This window comes from Cygnus olor, chromosome 15 (genome assembly GCF_009769625.2).
Source record: "Cygnus olor isolate bCygOlo1 chromosome 15, bCygOlo1.pri.v2, whole genome shotgun sequence".
Taxonomy (NCBI): domain Eukaryota; kingdom Metazoa; phylum Chordata; class Aves; order Anseriformes; family Anatidae; genus Cygnus; species Cygnus olor.
The window spans coordinates 15,721,402-15,735,370 of NC_049183.1; the positions used below are offsets into that span (position 1 = coordinate 15,721,402).

Genomic DNA, 13,969 nt, shown 5'->3' on the forward strand with positions numbered 1-13,969 from the left:
GTTCTCTGTTCAGTTTGCTTAGCCAGAGGCTCTGCTCTAATGTGAATTAGAAGCATGCCTAATTTTAATGTATATTAGGAGTATTTGGCAAAAAAATGTTTCCCTGCCTGTTTTATGTTATTTTAGCAAGAGACAACTTATTTCTCATAGATCACACTGCCACTTTGTAATCCTTTCTGTATTTTCACAGTGCAGTCATTTATTTGCCAGTCATTAGCAACCAGCAGAGAATAAAATCAGTTGATACTATTTAGATGAAACACGGCTGGTTAGAAAGCACTGGCAGAATCCTTCCCTGGGTTGTGCTTTGAGATTAGTCATCAGTACAACCTGTCAGAGGCTGGTTTATAACTCACCCACTGAAGGTCTCTGGCACAGTTGCCCTGCTGGTGAGGGTTATCTTACTCCAACAGCCTGGATGGTAGAAAACCTCCAAAGAAGCTGTTGAAGAGTAAGACCTGCCTTGATGCTGGATGCAAAACCTCGTATAAAGCCAGGCTGGGTGCCTGGGTATACTGGTGATTTGCAGATCTGGGGAAAAGGATTCATTTCTCTTTTAAAATTTAATTCAGACAGATGTGCGGTGCTTTTGCGGAGTTCGGAACAAATTGCCCCCCACGGGAAGCGCAGCAGCACCCTGCTCACGTAGGTCTGCCTGGAGGGCAGGAAATGTGCCCGTGGCACGGAGACAGGGAGGGAAATTGCAGACGGGGCTGAGTGCGATCAAACACGGCAGAGCGACAGATAAGACACGGCACACATCAAGGGTGAGCCCAGCCGGCTACAGGAACACTAATGTGGTGGGGCTTCGTTCCCGTATCTGCATTCAGGATGTCAAAGACCCTACTTCATGCTGTATGCTGAAATGCTCCTTCAAGTACTTAGCGATGTGATTTCCCAAGGCCTTACCCAGATTTCATTCCTCTTCTTCTGTCGCTGTGTACAAATCACCTGCATTTTCCCCTTCAAGTGGGAATATTATTTCTAGTCTATATCGCACACACATATATAACCCCTAAAAGCTGGCAGAAGCAATCTGACTCATGTGCCATTTACCTAACTGATATCACAGCCACCGAGCATCACTCACGCCTGGTATCTGTGACACTGAGCACTTGCCCAGGTTGTAGGGGGTATTGCCCAGCCTGACTTGGTGCCACTGCAGCCACAGTGCCGATGGATGGTGTGCTAACGAGTCAGGTGGGTGATTATTCAGTCCTCCTTGCTCCAAGAGAGCCACACCAAAACCTAATTTTCTTTTGAAGTGGTCCCTCTGGAGAGGATAATGACAAGCAGGCTCACGGTGCCCAGAACAAGCTGCACGATTTCTGGAGATGCATTGTCGACGAGAGCCGCCTGATTGTCCATCTAGCACAGCTTTTATGAGTTGAAACCCCACCTGAATAAGGGAAAAGAGACTTAGGTCACAGAGACATAAAATCAATGCACCAAAACGTTTCATTTCCAAAAAAAAAAAAAAAGGCAACTATTCTGCAAGATTTCAACAAAACAGATGCAAACTCCGTGGTGCAAAAGCACACTGTAGTGGGACTTTCAAATATCCCAGCCACGTAGGACATAAGCACAAGCCCATCTTTTCTTCACAGAGTGCATGACAGGACAGAGTCATCCCTTCCTCATTAATTCTGATGTTTTATTGGGAATATATTGCATTAAATTAAATGCATTTGCAAAGCAAGTATTCCTGCTGAAATGCACATTTATTCATTCACTGGAGCGTGACCATTACTGTCTGCTTAGTAAATAAAATTAGTTTTGATTCTTTTTAAATTAGAAAACAAATCAGTCATTACCCTAATGGAAAGGCTCTTTCAATTTCATTGGTAAATGCTGCACACATTTCTAAAATGTATTCTTTTATTGTAAATTAATAGAATACCAGTCCTACTCCCTTGCTGTAAGTCCAGAGAGGAATCAGAAAGAAATTCAGACACCTCTGAGTTTTTCCACTTTCTGGTGCCTTTCTTGCAAGGAGTTAAACTTTGGTGCTTTATCGAAACCATTTTCCTTTGAAATCAAGTGAAAGAGGATAACTGGCTTGATCAGCAGCCAGAGCGTGCTTTTCAACATCCTTCATGTCTTTCTGATCATCATTTGTGGCCAGAACATCAAATAGGCCATTGAAGAAAGCAAGTGATTAGCAAGGTATAGCCCTGCAACATGCCCTGCAAATTTGATGTCACACTGAAACCGACTCTGCTTTGCTGCACTTTGATTTGGACCCAATGCAGGTGAGCTCCGGGGCCAGCCTGGAGCAGTGGCTGGAGCTCCTGTGTCCCCAGGGGGATGGCGCTGCCACCTGGGAAACCAGCTGGGGCTGAGAGGAGCCCAGCCAGCTGGGCTTGGGCAGGACTTCACAGCTGGAGAGAGACCAGAGAGCTGTGTCACAAGCAACAGCTGCTTCTTAGGACCCAGAAAAATAAGTGAGCAATTGTTGGGTTCATTTCGTTTGATGGATAAATTGTTTATTTTATTCGGAATGTTTTAATAGAGGAAACTGAGGACAATCCCTTCAACATAACCCTGAAGAGCATGGTAGATTATCAGAGCACGGTAACTCCACACAATACGTGCTGATCTGCCTTGGATTCAGAGAAAAGAACAGGGAAATTTCGCTGCGTACACAAAGTGCTTGTAGTTTGCACTAAAACTCTTCCTCTATGGTAAAAGATGATGCTTTTGTTAGCGCTATATTAATGTTTATAAAGCGTCTTGGCATGAAATGCTGTTGGCTTTTCTTTCCAGCATGTTATAAAATCATCATGGAAAGAAAAACAGAGCATCCCTAATGCACCAGATTATTGTTACACTGCTATCACCTGATACGGCACCAGATTAATGTGACAGAGCAATAAAACTCTGAATCTTCATTTATCGCACCTCTTTAGCTCTCTCCTGTGATCAGAGAGGTTTGAAATAATATTAGCTTTTTCTCTGAGGAGAAAAATAAGAAGTTACCCAGAAATCTTTGATACTTCTACACTGCCAATTTTCGCTCAAGTGTTGGTCTTGTGAGTATTCTTCACTTCTTCCCTGTTCTTATCTAATCCACTGAGGAATTTTTTATTTTCTTTTGTTTTGGAGCTTATTCTTCCATTTGCTTCTTATATCGCTTAATCTGCAGGTACGTGATTTATTCTGGCAACATGTTTTTATTTTGGTGTCAAAGCTACACTCGCACAGTCCCTGCAGGTCTAATAGGCCTCAGTTTGAAAGATGTCCATAAGGGGTGTCTGATCCTCGGATAAAATGCCTGGAGGGGCATGTGGGGTTTGCGACCTTCCCGCTGTCCTCACATCACCCCTCTGAGGCTGCGGGTGATTTTGTCTGACTCCGAATTCTTCCATCTTTGTTCCGAGCAGCCTTCTGGCAGATCCGTGTCCAACTCACCACCTCTCCAGGCTGTACCCTGGTCTCTGTCCCATCTATAAGCTTATTTTAAAATAGAAAAGGCCAAGTATGAGGCTGTTGGTCCCTGCACATTTAAATTCTGTAAGCAGTGCTGTTTGATCCCAAGCATATCAAAAGTTTCTGCTGGACTGCTGCTGGTTGCACTTGATTCAAGTTTGCCAGGAATTGCTTCATATTCCCCAAGTGAAATGATTTCACTTGAGTATGAAGAGTGAAATACCCTAGCAGCCCCTTTTTCAGGCAGCCTTAGGAAAATATTGGAGAGGACAGGCAGCGATGTCCCCCTTCCCTCTGGTCCCCGGGCTTTGCCTCTCTCCAGGACTGCCAGATCAACACAGCAGCTGCCAGCTTGGATTTTTTTTATTTTTTATGCAGCTCCAAACACATTGTTAGGAGACGGCAAATTAAAAGTTCTTTATTCGGTGCTGTCTTTCAGCCCTGAGTGCTGCATGATGGCCATCAGTGCTGTTTTTCCTAGCTTTGCAGACCCAGGAGCTGATGTACAGGGGGTAAAGTGACTTAGGCAGAGCCTCTCAACCTCGGGGTCTGATTTCTAATCTCAGCCTGGCTGTTCAGCTGTTCGCTGCTGCCTTCCCTGGCCACTCCTACACCACACAACTGTGTCTTGCTACTTCCATAGCAAGTCTTAACACAGCATATAGCTGATGAGAGCCACTAGCCTTGCTCAGCTTTGCTGCTATTGTGAGCACTCTGCTTTTCGCACTCTGTTAATTTTCCCTGTGCTCAAAAGCTCAGCTGCTCCAGAGGCTGGTGATGGACGAAGGGATGGCATGGATATACTCTGCAGAGCAAGCTACCGATGCTGTGTACACAGGGCACCCTCCCTTCATGAGAGCATTAATTATTACTGCTGCTTGCAAACTGATCTGTGAACTGAAATGGGTTTTCTAATTCTGTCACTGGAGAAGAACTTCTGGCTAATCAACTGGAGGCAGATGGAGTTGGCACAGATGACATAAAGGCCTGTACTAATTTCTCCATGTGTCTCAAGAACTGATAACAGAATTGATTTATGCCTGGAACAGCCTGATAATTCCAGAAATAATAGATATCGCATGACTTAATTAGTCAATGTAAACCTGGTTGTGCTGTGGTTTTGAATGAAGGTCCACGGTATAGCACAGGTATATGGAAGGTGGGCTACAGCTTGCTGCTGCAGGAAGCCCGAATGTTGGCCCATCCTGGGAGTTCATGCTAAATAGTCGCATCAGGAGTAAGCAGACCTCAGACCTGAGAGGTTTTATCTCAAGCAGCAACAGGCTGTGGCTATAGCCCTGCCTGTTATGCTCGGCCCTCGGGGCTGGTGGCCACACAGGCAGGTCTCTTCTCCCCTGCTGGCCAAACGGGGACACCCTGGGGTGGGAGAGAAGGCACTGCCCACCCTGAGTCATCCTATGGGGCAAAACACGTTTTGTTTTGTTTGCCTTCTCCTTATACACAGATCAAAGCAGCCTTACGTCCTACCATGGGACCTCCCTGTAGTACCTCCTTCCTCTCAGCCCAGGCTGTATTTTTTTTTTGGACACTTCACAGTTTTGCTTTCTTTAATCACTCTCACCTGTCATTCTCTGAGTTGCAGTCTGGGGGGGAACCATGTCAGCGTCGTGCTCTGTTTAGAATTATTTGAATAATCTGCCTTACTTGTACAAATGTCAGGCTGGTATTTACTGCTGGTGCCAGGGCCCAGCCATGTCACTTAGAGATGCTACAGAAGGCCACCGAAGGTTGGAAGGGCAGTTGACGTGCCCCCCCTTTTGTCTCTGCTGCCCTGCTTTCTATTATATTTCCTTACAGAAGGGCTGTTTGACTTGTGTGTGTGACTGCAGTGGCAGAAAGCAATTTCTTAAGAGAATAAATAGTTTCTGTCTGGATTAAAACAAACCTGTAATTGGTTTTTATCCTTTCAGCACAAGAAGATTCCTCACTTTACAATGCAAGTGCTTTGAGTGGGGTACAAGGCAGGTGTCAGGTCTGGATACTGCTCCTTGCTCCCTCTGTCCTGCTATATGCTCTTGCAGAGCCCCACAGATCCCCATATTGGCCCTATCACACTGAACTATACTGCATCTATGATGAGGTAAGTTTCAAATTCTCAGATGAGTTTTTCTTTTTTTGGTGCCGTGTCTGACATTGCTTGGAGAAGCTATGACATGGATAGTCAGAAGGGGATTGAACTTGTTTTAATTTCTGAAAATACAATTTAAATTCAAGTCCATACTTACATTCAGAACCAATAAATATACACAACAGCTTTCCAGCACTTCACAATCATTGTCACTTACATGATAATAAAGTGGTTACATTACATTTTATATGCAGTTTGGTTTAGAATGTGAAAGTATCATGAATACATTGAATTCTTTCAACATTTTTCTCCTTGTTTTGTTTTTATTCTTTCTTACTGTTTGAAAGATTCCCAAATAGTTTGAGATTCTTATATGGATCAATAACAGTAAAACAGTGTAAATGGACTTCACAGCACTCTAAAGCCATGGATTATACATAATTTCAAGATCCGTGCTGTGACCTTTTTTATATGGAACCTCTATTACTATATAGTGTTTTTCTTTTAAAAGATCCCCTTGAAGACTTTCAAAGACATTTCCAACCAAATTGTCTGAGCTGTTTTCTGTTTTGAGCTGATCCCAGCAGTGCAAAGCAGCCATGAACTCAGCTTAACAAGGTAGTTAAAACAGGTTTAGTGTTGTTTTGCATCACCAGAGAAGTACAAAGCCAGCAGTGGGTACCAGTAGATCAGTTCTCTAGGGTACAGAAAGTGGTAACACGTCTGACTGCCTTAGCTAAAACACCGTAAGAATTTCACACAGCCCAGTATAACCCATAACACTTTTAGCTGGGAAAGGGAGGGGAGTGAAGAGAAGTCTATGTACATTTATTTGAGCTTGCGGGCCTCCAGGTTTTAGCTTTGCTATGATTTCATCTCTCCTTTACGTCCCCAAGTTCTCCAGGTCTACAAGTGCTTTGCAGTCCCAAACCATGCCCTTACACCTTGCTAGTCTGCATATGTCCATTGAATTCAATATTTCTCTGGGTTAACATGGATTCCTGCAAGCGACTGCTGTTCTCTTGCCTGTGTTCAATGGGGTCACCATCCTCTACACCATTGCCCTTTCGGAGGCAAAGGACTTTCTGAAAACTCTGCTTGAAGTTGTCAGAAAGAAATCCATAAAGAATGGGGTTGGCACAGCTGTTTGCATAGGACAGGACCACCACAAAGAAGTACACCCCTACCAGCACAGGGTCTTCTGGCAGTATAAATATCAAATTGACAATGTTCATCATGTAAAATGGGAGCCAGCAAAACACAAAGACGACCACGATGATCACCACCATCCTGGTCACCTTCCTCTCTGATCTCCTGCGCCTTGTAGACCCAACTCGGATCCCTGAAGATTTGACTTTAATCACAATCAGCAAGTAGCACAGGCAGATCACCAACAAAGGACCAAAAAACCCTAGGACCGACGTGTAAATGATGAATGCTGCTGACCAGATGTTGACAGGCTCTGGCCAGTTCATGTTGCAGGTGTGAAAGTCTTCCTGCACATCTGAAAAGATGAAGACTGGAAGCACCACCAGGAACGAGAATGTCCAGACAGTCATACTGATGAGCTTGGCCACCCTGGGACGTCTCCACTTGGTTGATTTAATGGGATGAACTACTGCCAGGTACCGGTCCATGCTCATCACAGTCAAACAAAAAATACTAGTGAACTGGTTAATACCATCTACAGTCATAACCAGCCTGCACAGGAAGGAGCCAAAGGGCCAGTAGGAGATGGCGTTCTGGGTGGCCAGGAAGGGCAGGCCCAGCATGAAGAGGACATCAGCAATGGCCAAATTCAAGATGTAAATGTTGGTGACGGTTTTCATCTTGGCATAACGCAAAACCACGTAAATGACCAATGTGTTGCCACTGAGTCCAACTGCGCATACAAGGATGTAAAAGATGGGAATCAGGACTTTGTGGATGTATTTGAATGGAGGCTGCTCTGAGAGTGTCCCATTCTCTGTCACATTTGTCAGCAGTGAGGAATTCACGTCACTGGAACTAGCGTCCATGCTAAATGTGTTGGGAAAGTATAAAGGATCCATAACTTTTACTCCTCAGTTTTTCTTGTAGGGCTAAGAGAAATTAAACTTCACAGGCATCTTGTTCCTAAAAAGAAAAAGAAAAAGAAAAAGAAAAAGAAAAAGAAAAAGAAAAAGAAAAAGAAAAAGAAAAAGAAAAGAAAAAGAAAAAGAAAAAGAAAGAAAAAGAGACAGAAAAAGTGAATTCAAAGTAGACTAAGTTTTACACATCATTTAGTTTTCTATCTGTAGACAGAATTTGTGTTTGAATTATGCAGTTAGCACACGTGATGAGATCAAGGCTTGAACAAAGGAATCCCACAACGAGAGAGCCCAAGTGCTCATCCCAGTAGCTAATGGTATCTCTTTAATTTTCAGGAGCTTTGTGCAGTAACACAGCACGCATCCCACAGGGAAATGTAAGTGAGAGGGTGATGGCCATCACACTTCACAGGCAGAGACAGAAGCTTTCCTGCAGCGAAGGAGTCTGATTGCCCTAGCATGTGGGCTGTTCAGGTCCAAAGCCTGATGGTAACGAGTCCAGTCCTTCCTCTGCTAATGAGAAATGTAAATTTTTGCATGCTTCCTGTGCCACTTGGTGAGCAAACTTTGCTGTTTGACTGTCTCACAGCCTGTTGTATACACATTTCCCTCTTCTGTGCAGTCAAGAGGCAGGGGGGAATATCCTCTACTTCCCAACTTGGGCAAAAACACACATATCCAGAACCCACCTCCCCTCTTATTTTTCTGTCTAAAAACTGATATAGAAAACAATTTAGAAAATAATTTTGAAAGATTTAGACCACACAGTGCATTCAAGTAAGACTGGCTGAAAGCACAGCTCTTGTGTTAGTGCCAAAAGCTTTAAGTCCAGCGTGGTGCGATTCTGCTCTCACTTAGCCGAGGGTGCCTGGAGAGGCTCAGGGACTGACTCAGCCCTGTCTCGCTCCTGCACAAGCACTGGGGGCTTTCAAAATCCACAGCCAAAGATAGTTCCTGGCTTTTTGCATGCGAAGCTCCACTGCAATGTTTCACAGGTCTCCCTGTTTACATAGAAACAGTCTCGGTAGATATATTCAAATGCCACTTGCTGCCTGGCAGAACCAATTGAAAACCCCCAGAGAACATTGGCAGCTGTGTAGGTGGGGAGACAAAACCCTCCGTAACAACTGACAAAACCCTATACAGAAATCAATGAACGCCAAGATGGAAGCGACCACTTCTGAGAACACTTTTCCATCAGGTCAGGCCATGTGCACACAGATGTGAAGACTGCAATGGAAAGGAACAAGCTGTTTCTTTTCTGTCTCTCAAGATTATGCTTCTGTTAGTGTTTCTGAATCCCTCTCCTCTCACCCAGAAGTGTGCTTTTTGTCTAAGAAACACCTTTCTTCCACATGAAAGCCAAAATGTAGTGGGTAGCCTCTGAGGATACAGAGAGCTGAACTGATTCGGTGAAGGAATGTGTAGTTTTTGTTATACAGCCTGAAAAGGTTTGAAAATCTCCAAAGATCTGTTTCTGTGGCATGCTTGATTCACAAGGATATTTATTGGTTCTTTGTCTCAGCATGGTCTAAGTAGGTGTTTATAAAGCTTTCTGCTGTAAAGGAGTCAAAGCTTTTTGCTATAAAAAAGTAGCATAAAGAATAGAAGAGTAGTAAAAAAATTCACAATACCAATCTGGCCCAAGATCTCTCCCAAGTCTGGGCAGCGTTCACTGGTGAAGGTGCTCAAGGAGGATGTGGGCCTGAATCTGGATTCAAAATTATAGCAAAAACACCCAGCCCACATTGCACCTATGCCTTCAAGCAAAAGCAAAATTCAGTATCATGTAAGCATACAAAAAGACTTATTTCCAGGAAGAAAGCAAACACCTCCATGAGCTGGTTACTGTGCTTTCTCTTCGGGTGAGAAAAACTGCAGTGGGTGAGAGCAGAAGTCCCTCCAGCTACCAGTAGTAATCATAAATATGCTGTTCTGATTTGGAAATGTGCAGATGGGAAGTAGGTGTCTCACATGTAACTCCGTGGCTAGGAGGAGATGTACCAGAGAAATCTGAAATCCAGGGTGGCTTGGATAGTAAAGCCGAGAGCTGCCAGAGCTCAAACAAATGCTGGCTCGAAGATGGAGATGAAAAACGAGGGGAGGATCTGCAGGTTCTGAATAAGCTACCATGGTGTTTGGGGTCTGAGTGCTGCTGCCATGGGCGTGCTGCAAGAGCCATTGCAGTGCCTGACAGCGCACTGCAGGGAGAGGTCGGCTGAAACCACGCTCCTTGGGAATTAACTAGGACTGGACTCGGTGCTTATGTAAGAAAAGGCAAACTGCATTTCTGGCCAAAGAGCAGAAATTCTAAAATTCTTTTCTGTCAATAGTTTTAAAATATGAACTTGTATTAAAACTCAGATTATCTGGGTGGATCTGGCAGAAGCCAAAGCAGCACTGCACTCCTCCTGAGCTGTCAGTGTTTTGATCTTGGGAAGAGTGATTGCCTTTTCCTGCAGGTCGGATGCAGTATGACCCAGCTGGTTAGCTAGTATCTTTAAAGGGAAGAAAAGAAAGGAAATGGGTGGTGGGATGGGGCAATCGGTGTTTATAAGCTCACATTTATGGAACTGTCTTTGGAACTGAGTATGGTGCTTAGCCTGGTAAGGCACTTCTTCCTGAGAGTAGTCCAGACCAGCTCAGCAATATCCAGTCTGGGCCAAAAAGCAAAATTTTTGTTCTGGGACTGCAAAAGTAGCAGGACAGTAAAGAGAAGCAGTGCTCCATTCAACAGGAGGAGGTCAGGAACTGCAGCGCTGTGCAGCTCTCATCCTAGCACTTGTTAAAAAATGAGGATGGATGTGTTTCTTCTGAAGTTACTTCCTTTTCCCCACAGTAGATATCACTGAAATAGTTGACTAGAGAAATTGCACAGCAACTTCTTCAAGCCTGTTACACCTTCCACCACATTCAGAATTTAAGCCTTAAGAGGGGCAGTGAGGAAGAGGGCTTCCTTTGTTCAATGCTCTCCAATTCCTTCTCACCCCAAACATAACCTACTGTGCAAAATCCCTGCTTGCCAAGGACCTCAGGCTCTTCCAGCCATCCACTGCTGGCAACCCTGATTCACCAGACAGATTTACTGGAAGGACCTTTGTGCACCTTCCTTGAAGAGGAGGTGGTTTTCCCAGCCTCCCTCAACAGCAGCTGTGATGATGTTCTGCTGCTGCTGTGCTGTCCCCAGGGTCAGCAATACCTCAGCAGTATGTCAGTCTGTTTCTTCATTATTTTGCGGTTCTTCTCTTTGTTTAGTGTGAACATTAACCTTTATTCTCAAGTAAAGGTAAAATTTTGCACTTTTCAAGAGCAGGTGGATTCAGAAAGAAATACATTTGCCACGGCTCTCATGCAGTCTTTGATCTCCTCAGCTGGTGACAGCCCTCGGGTTGGCATTGCTGGCAAGAAGCTGCCATCGTGTGAACGTTTTCCATACACTGGCAGGGGTTGTGATGTGCTAGGAGTCATCCAGACCTGAAAACTGAGCCCCATGTCAGAGCTTTATCCACTAAACCATTTAAACCATGTTGCCTTTACCTTGTAGCCACAGATATTCTGGGATTCATCACAGCATGGCAGCAACAACAACAAAAAAACCTGAACAGCCACCAAAGCACATTTTACTGGCTGTCTTTGATGAGCAGAGGTGATTTTTCCCCCCGTGTAGCTGATAGCTTGCCCCTCACCAGCACAATTTTGTCTGAACTTATATTGCCACTACAGCAGTCAAGGGCCATGAACCTCAACGAAAGGTGACTAAATATAATTAAGGCATGCTGAATGATATAATGATATCTTGTTTTGGTATTCTTTATTAACAGATTAATAAAAAACAAACAAACAAACAAAAACACACAACTCTATGGAACTTCTCATCCAGATTTTTTTTCCCTTTTGGTGTTTGATCTCCAAGATATTCTACTGGAACACTTCATAAATTATGTGCTTTATGCTTAAAACATATGAACCAAAAAGAACAGAGCAAAAAACCACAGATCCAGAGTTATCACTGCTATAATTCCAACCTCTGCTTTTACAGAGCACAGTACCCTGAAAAAAAAAAAAAAAAAAAGCATCCTCTGCAGCTGAACAAAGCTGACTGCCTGTGTCCATGTCCAGGAAAAGAGAGAAAGAAGAAATAGCAGAGATGTTATGGTACAAACCATGCTGCCTGGAAAAAAGGTATTTAGCCTTCATGAAAACCTCTCTAGCAGGTGTCCTAAACAAACATGCTTTGTCTGGGCACAAGAGCAGGTATCCATCTAATAGCACACAGCAGCCCATTAGTGACTGAAGTGTCATCATAGCACAAGGAAGAACAAACCTTAAAATTGTCCAGGCGGATCAAGGTAGAAATTCCTCCTGGCTGTGGTTTCAATAGCAAAGCAAAAATAACTCTATGAAGTGTGTCGTATCTGAGTCAAAGCTGGATATAGCTAAGATCAAGAAGTAATTACATAAAGAAACCTAATTTTGTGAGTCAAGATTTGATCTTGCTGCCTGTTTACCACTGGAATCATAACTCTCTCTAATGCAGCATCAAACATAATTGCCGTGAAGAGAATTACCACAACAGAAAGGCAGATTACTGCTTTCAGGTGCAGAATAACTAACGGGAATAGACAAAATGATAATTCAGACAGATCTGCTTTTAAAAGAGATGGCCTTGGTAGTAACGGGTAGAAACACAACTGGGTAAGTATCCAAGAAGTATCTAACAGCAGCAGAACTTCGCGTCTTTCCCCTGTCCCAGGGAGCTGACTGTGAGGTGTTAGTGGAGCTATTTGCTCTAACAAAGAGGAAAAAATCTGTACTGGTCCTTAGTGAATCCGCCCTTTGGGGGATAAATGTTCATTGCCTGCTTCCTTGGATGCAAGCAGGGGAGCCTCAGGCTTTGCATTTGCAGCAGTTGAGCACACAGAGCTAAGGGTTGCTGCGGCGGGAGGGAAGGAGCTGCTGGTGGAGCGGGACAGGAGGGAGGTGGTGGTGTGAAAGTTGGTGTGACCTGGCAGAGCAGCTCCAAAATAGCACAAACACCCAGGCAGGGCTCTGCATGAGGAGGAGGCAAATGCAGCATCATGCCAAGACCTCCTTCAACTTCTTACGGTTACAATAATGTTCTTGCACTAAAGCAGCATCTCGAAGACAGAATAGAAATCTAATTTCATATACAAAATCGTTGGTGTGTTCCCTCCTCCCCCACCCTGCCCCCACAATTCCACCTCCTAGGAAAAAGCAAAAAAGATTCACTTCAGATAGGAACTTCTTCCTCCTTAAAATCTGCCATTTGATATTTCTCAGGGTGTGCATTTCACCCAAAACCAACCAAACAAAAAACCCACAGCCCCGGAGTGATTGATTTTTCTCTACAGGAGGCATATCAAAACAACTTTCTTGCATTAAATTAGTTTTCTGTTTTGACTAGCTGCATTGGTACTAAGCACTGATGAACTGAAGTCAAAATTGAATAATGTCTTGCCACTTTTAGCACTATCAATATCTCTAGGAACTATATTTTTCCAGTCAGTGTCACTTTCTTACTGCTGCTCAGCCCAGCCCAGCATGTCCTAGAGCACTCCATGGTTATGTTACCTGATGACTTGATCCTATTTTTAGTTTGCAAACAAACAGCCCATAAAGCACTCTTGCTTTTGCCAAATATTTGCTAAATACTTTTTTCCCCGTACAAATTTCAGGCTCTGTTATGCTCAGAGATTACTCACTTTGGCTGAGCAGGTCCTCTCACATGAGCAGTCGTGCAAGTCACATGCTCCCGGTTTTGCTCCCAGATCAGTTGTTTTTAGCAACTTGAGCCAGGGGAGGGTTTGCAGCCCAACCCCGCCGTGTTCACACCTGGGCAGGTGTGTTTGGGGCTAAACTCCAACTGCTGCGCTGGCGTACTGGCGCAACCAGGGATTGTTACCAAAACATGTCTCTTCTCTTCCTCTCTCCTCTGCAATCCATTGAAACTGAACTGATTTCAGGGACGTGCCAGATTCAAAGCCAGTTCAATTGAGGAGCAATTAACCACTGGCTGTGGCTGCTCCCAGGCTAAGGGAAAGCTGAAATGACCAAGGATGCCTTCGGCTCAGGTACCTCCTCCAGGAGAGAGCCCCGGATCGGACTGAGCTCAGTAGTAGCCTCTCTGCATGAAGTGGAGCAGCTCCAGGAGAGGAGCTGCAGGGGGACCTGTCCCACCAGTGCTCCTGTGCCATCCCCACGTGTGATGTCTCTGGTGGGCCCTCCCCATGCCAGCAGCGCAGATCTGCTCTCACCACCGAGCCCTGGCCCCTAGCAGCCAAAGTTCCCGACACGAGCACTAACAGGCTGATCCTGGCACCCTACGTACTGGCTGCCTGGTGCGACCCTCATGTCTCCTCCC

The 13,969-nt window shown here is 44.6% G+C and overlaps 1 protein-coding gene across 1 annotated transcript; it reads right to left on the reverse strand.

Moving 5' to 3' along the window:
• Nucleotides 1–5,628: 5,628 nt before the first annotated feature.
• On the reverse strand, nt 5,629–13,460 carry SSTR5 (somatostatin receptor 5). The gene is made up of 2 exons (XM_040575110.1): nt 13,311–13,460; nt 5,629–7,633 (listed from the first exon to the last, which is right to left on the reverse strand). Exon 2 carries the CDS (start codon nt 7,567–7,569, stop codon nt 6,457–6,459), a length of 1,113 nt encoding a protein of 370 aa, XP_040431044.1. The 5' UTR covers nt 7,570–7,633; nt 13,311–13,460; the 3' UTR covers nt 5,629–6,456.
• Nucleotides 13,461–13,969: the final 509 nt, after the last annotated feature.

What these genes read in the sequence shown, in the direction of transcription:
- SSTR5 (XM_040575110.1), bottom strand. Translation starts at nt 7,569, where the DNA reads ATGGATCCTTTATACTTTCCCAACACATTTAGCATGGACGCTAGTTCC.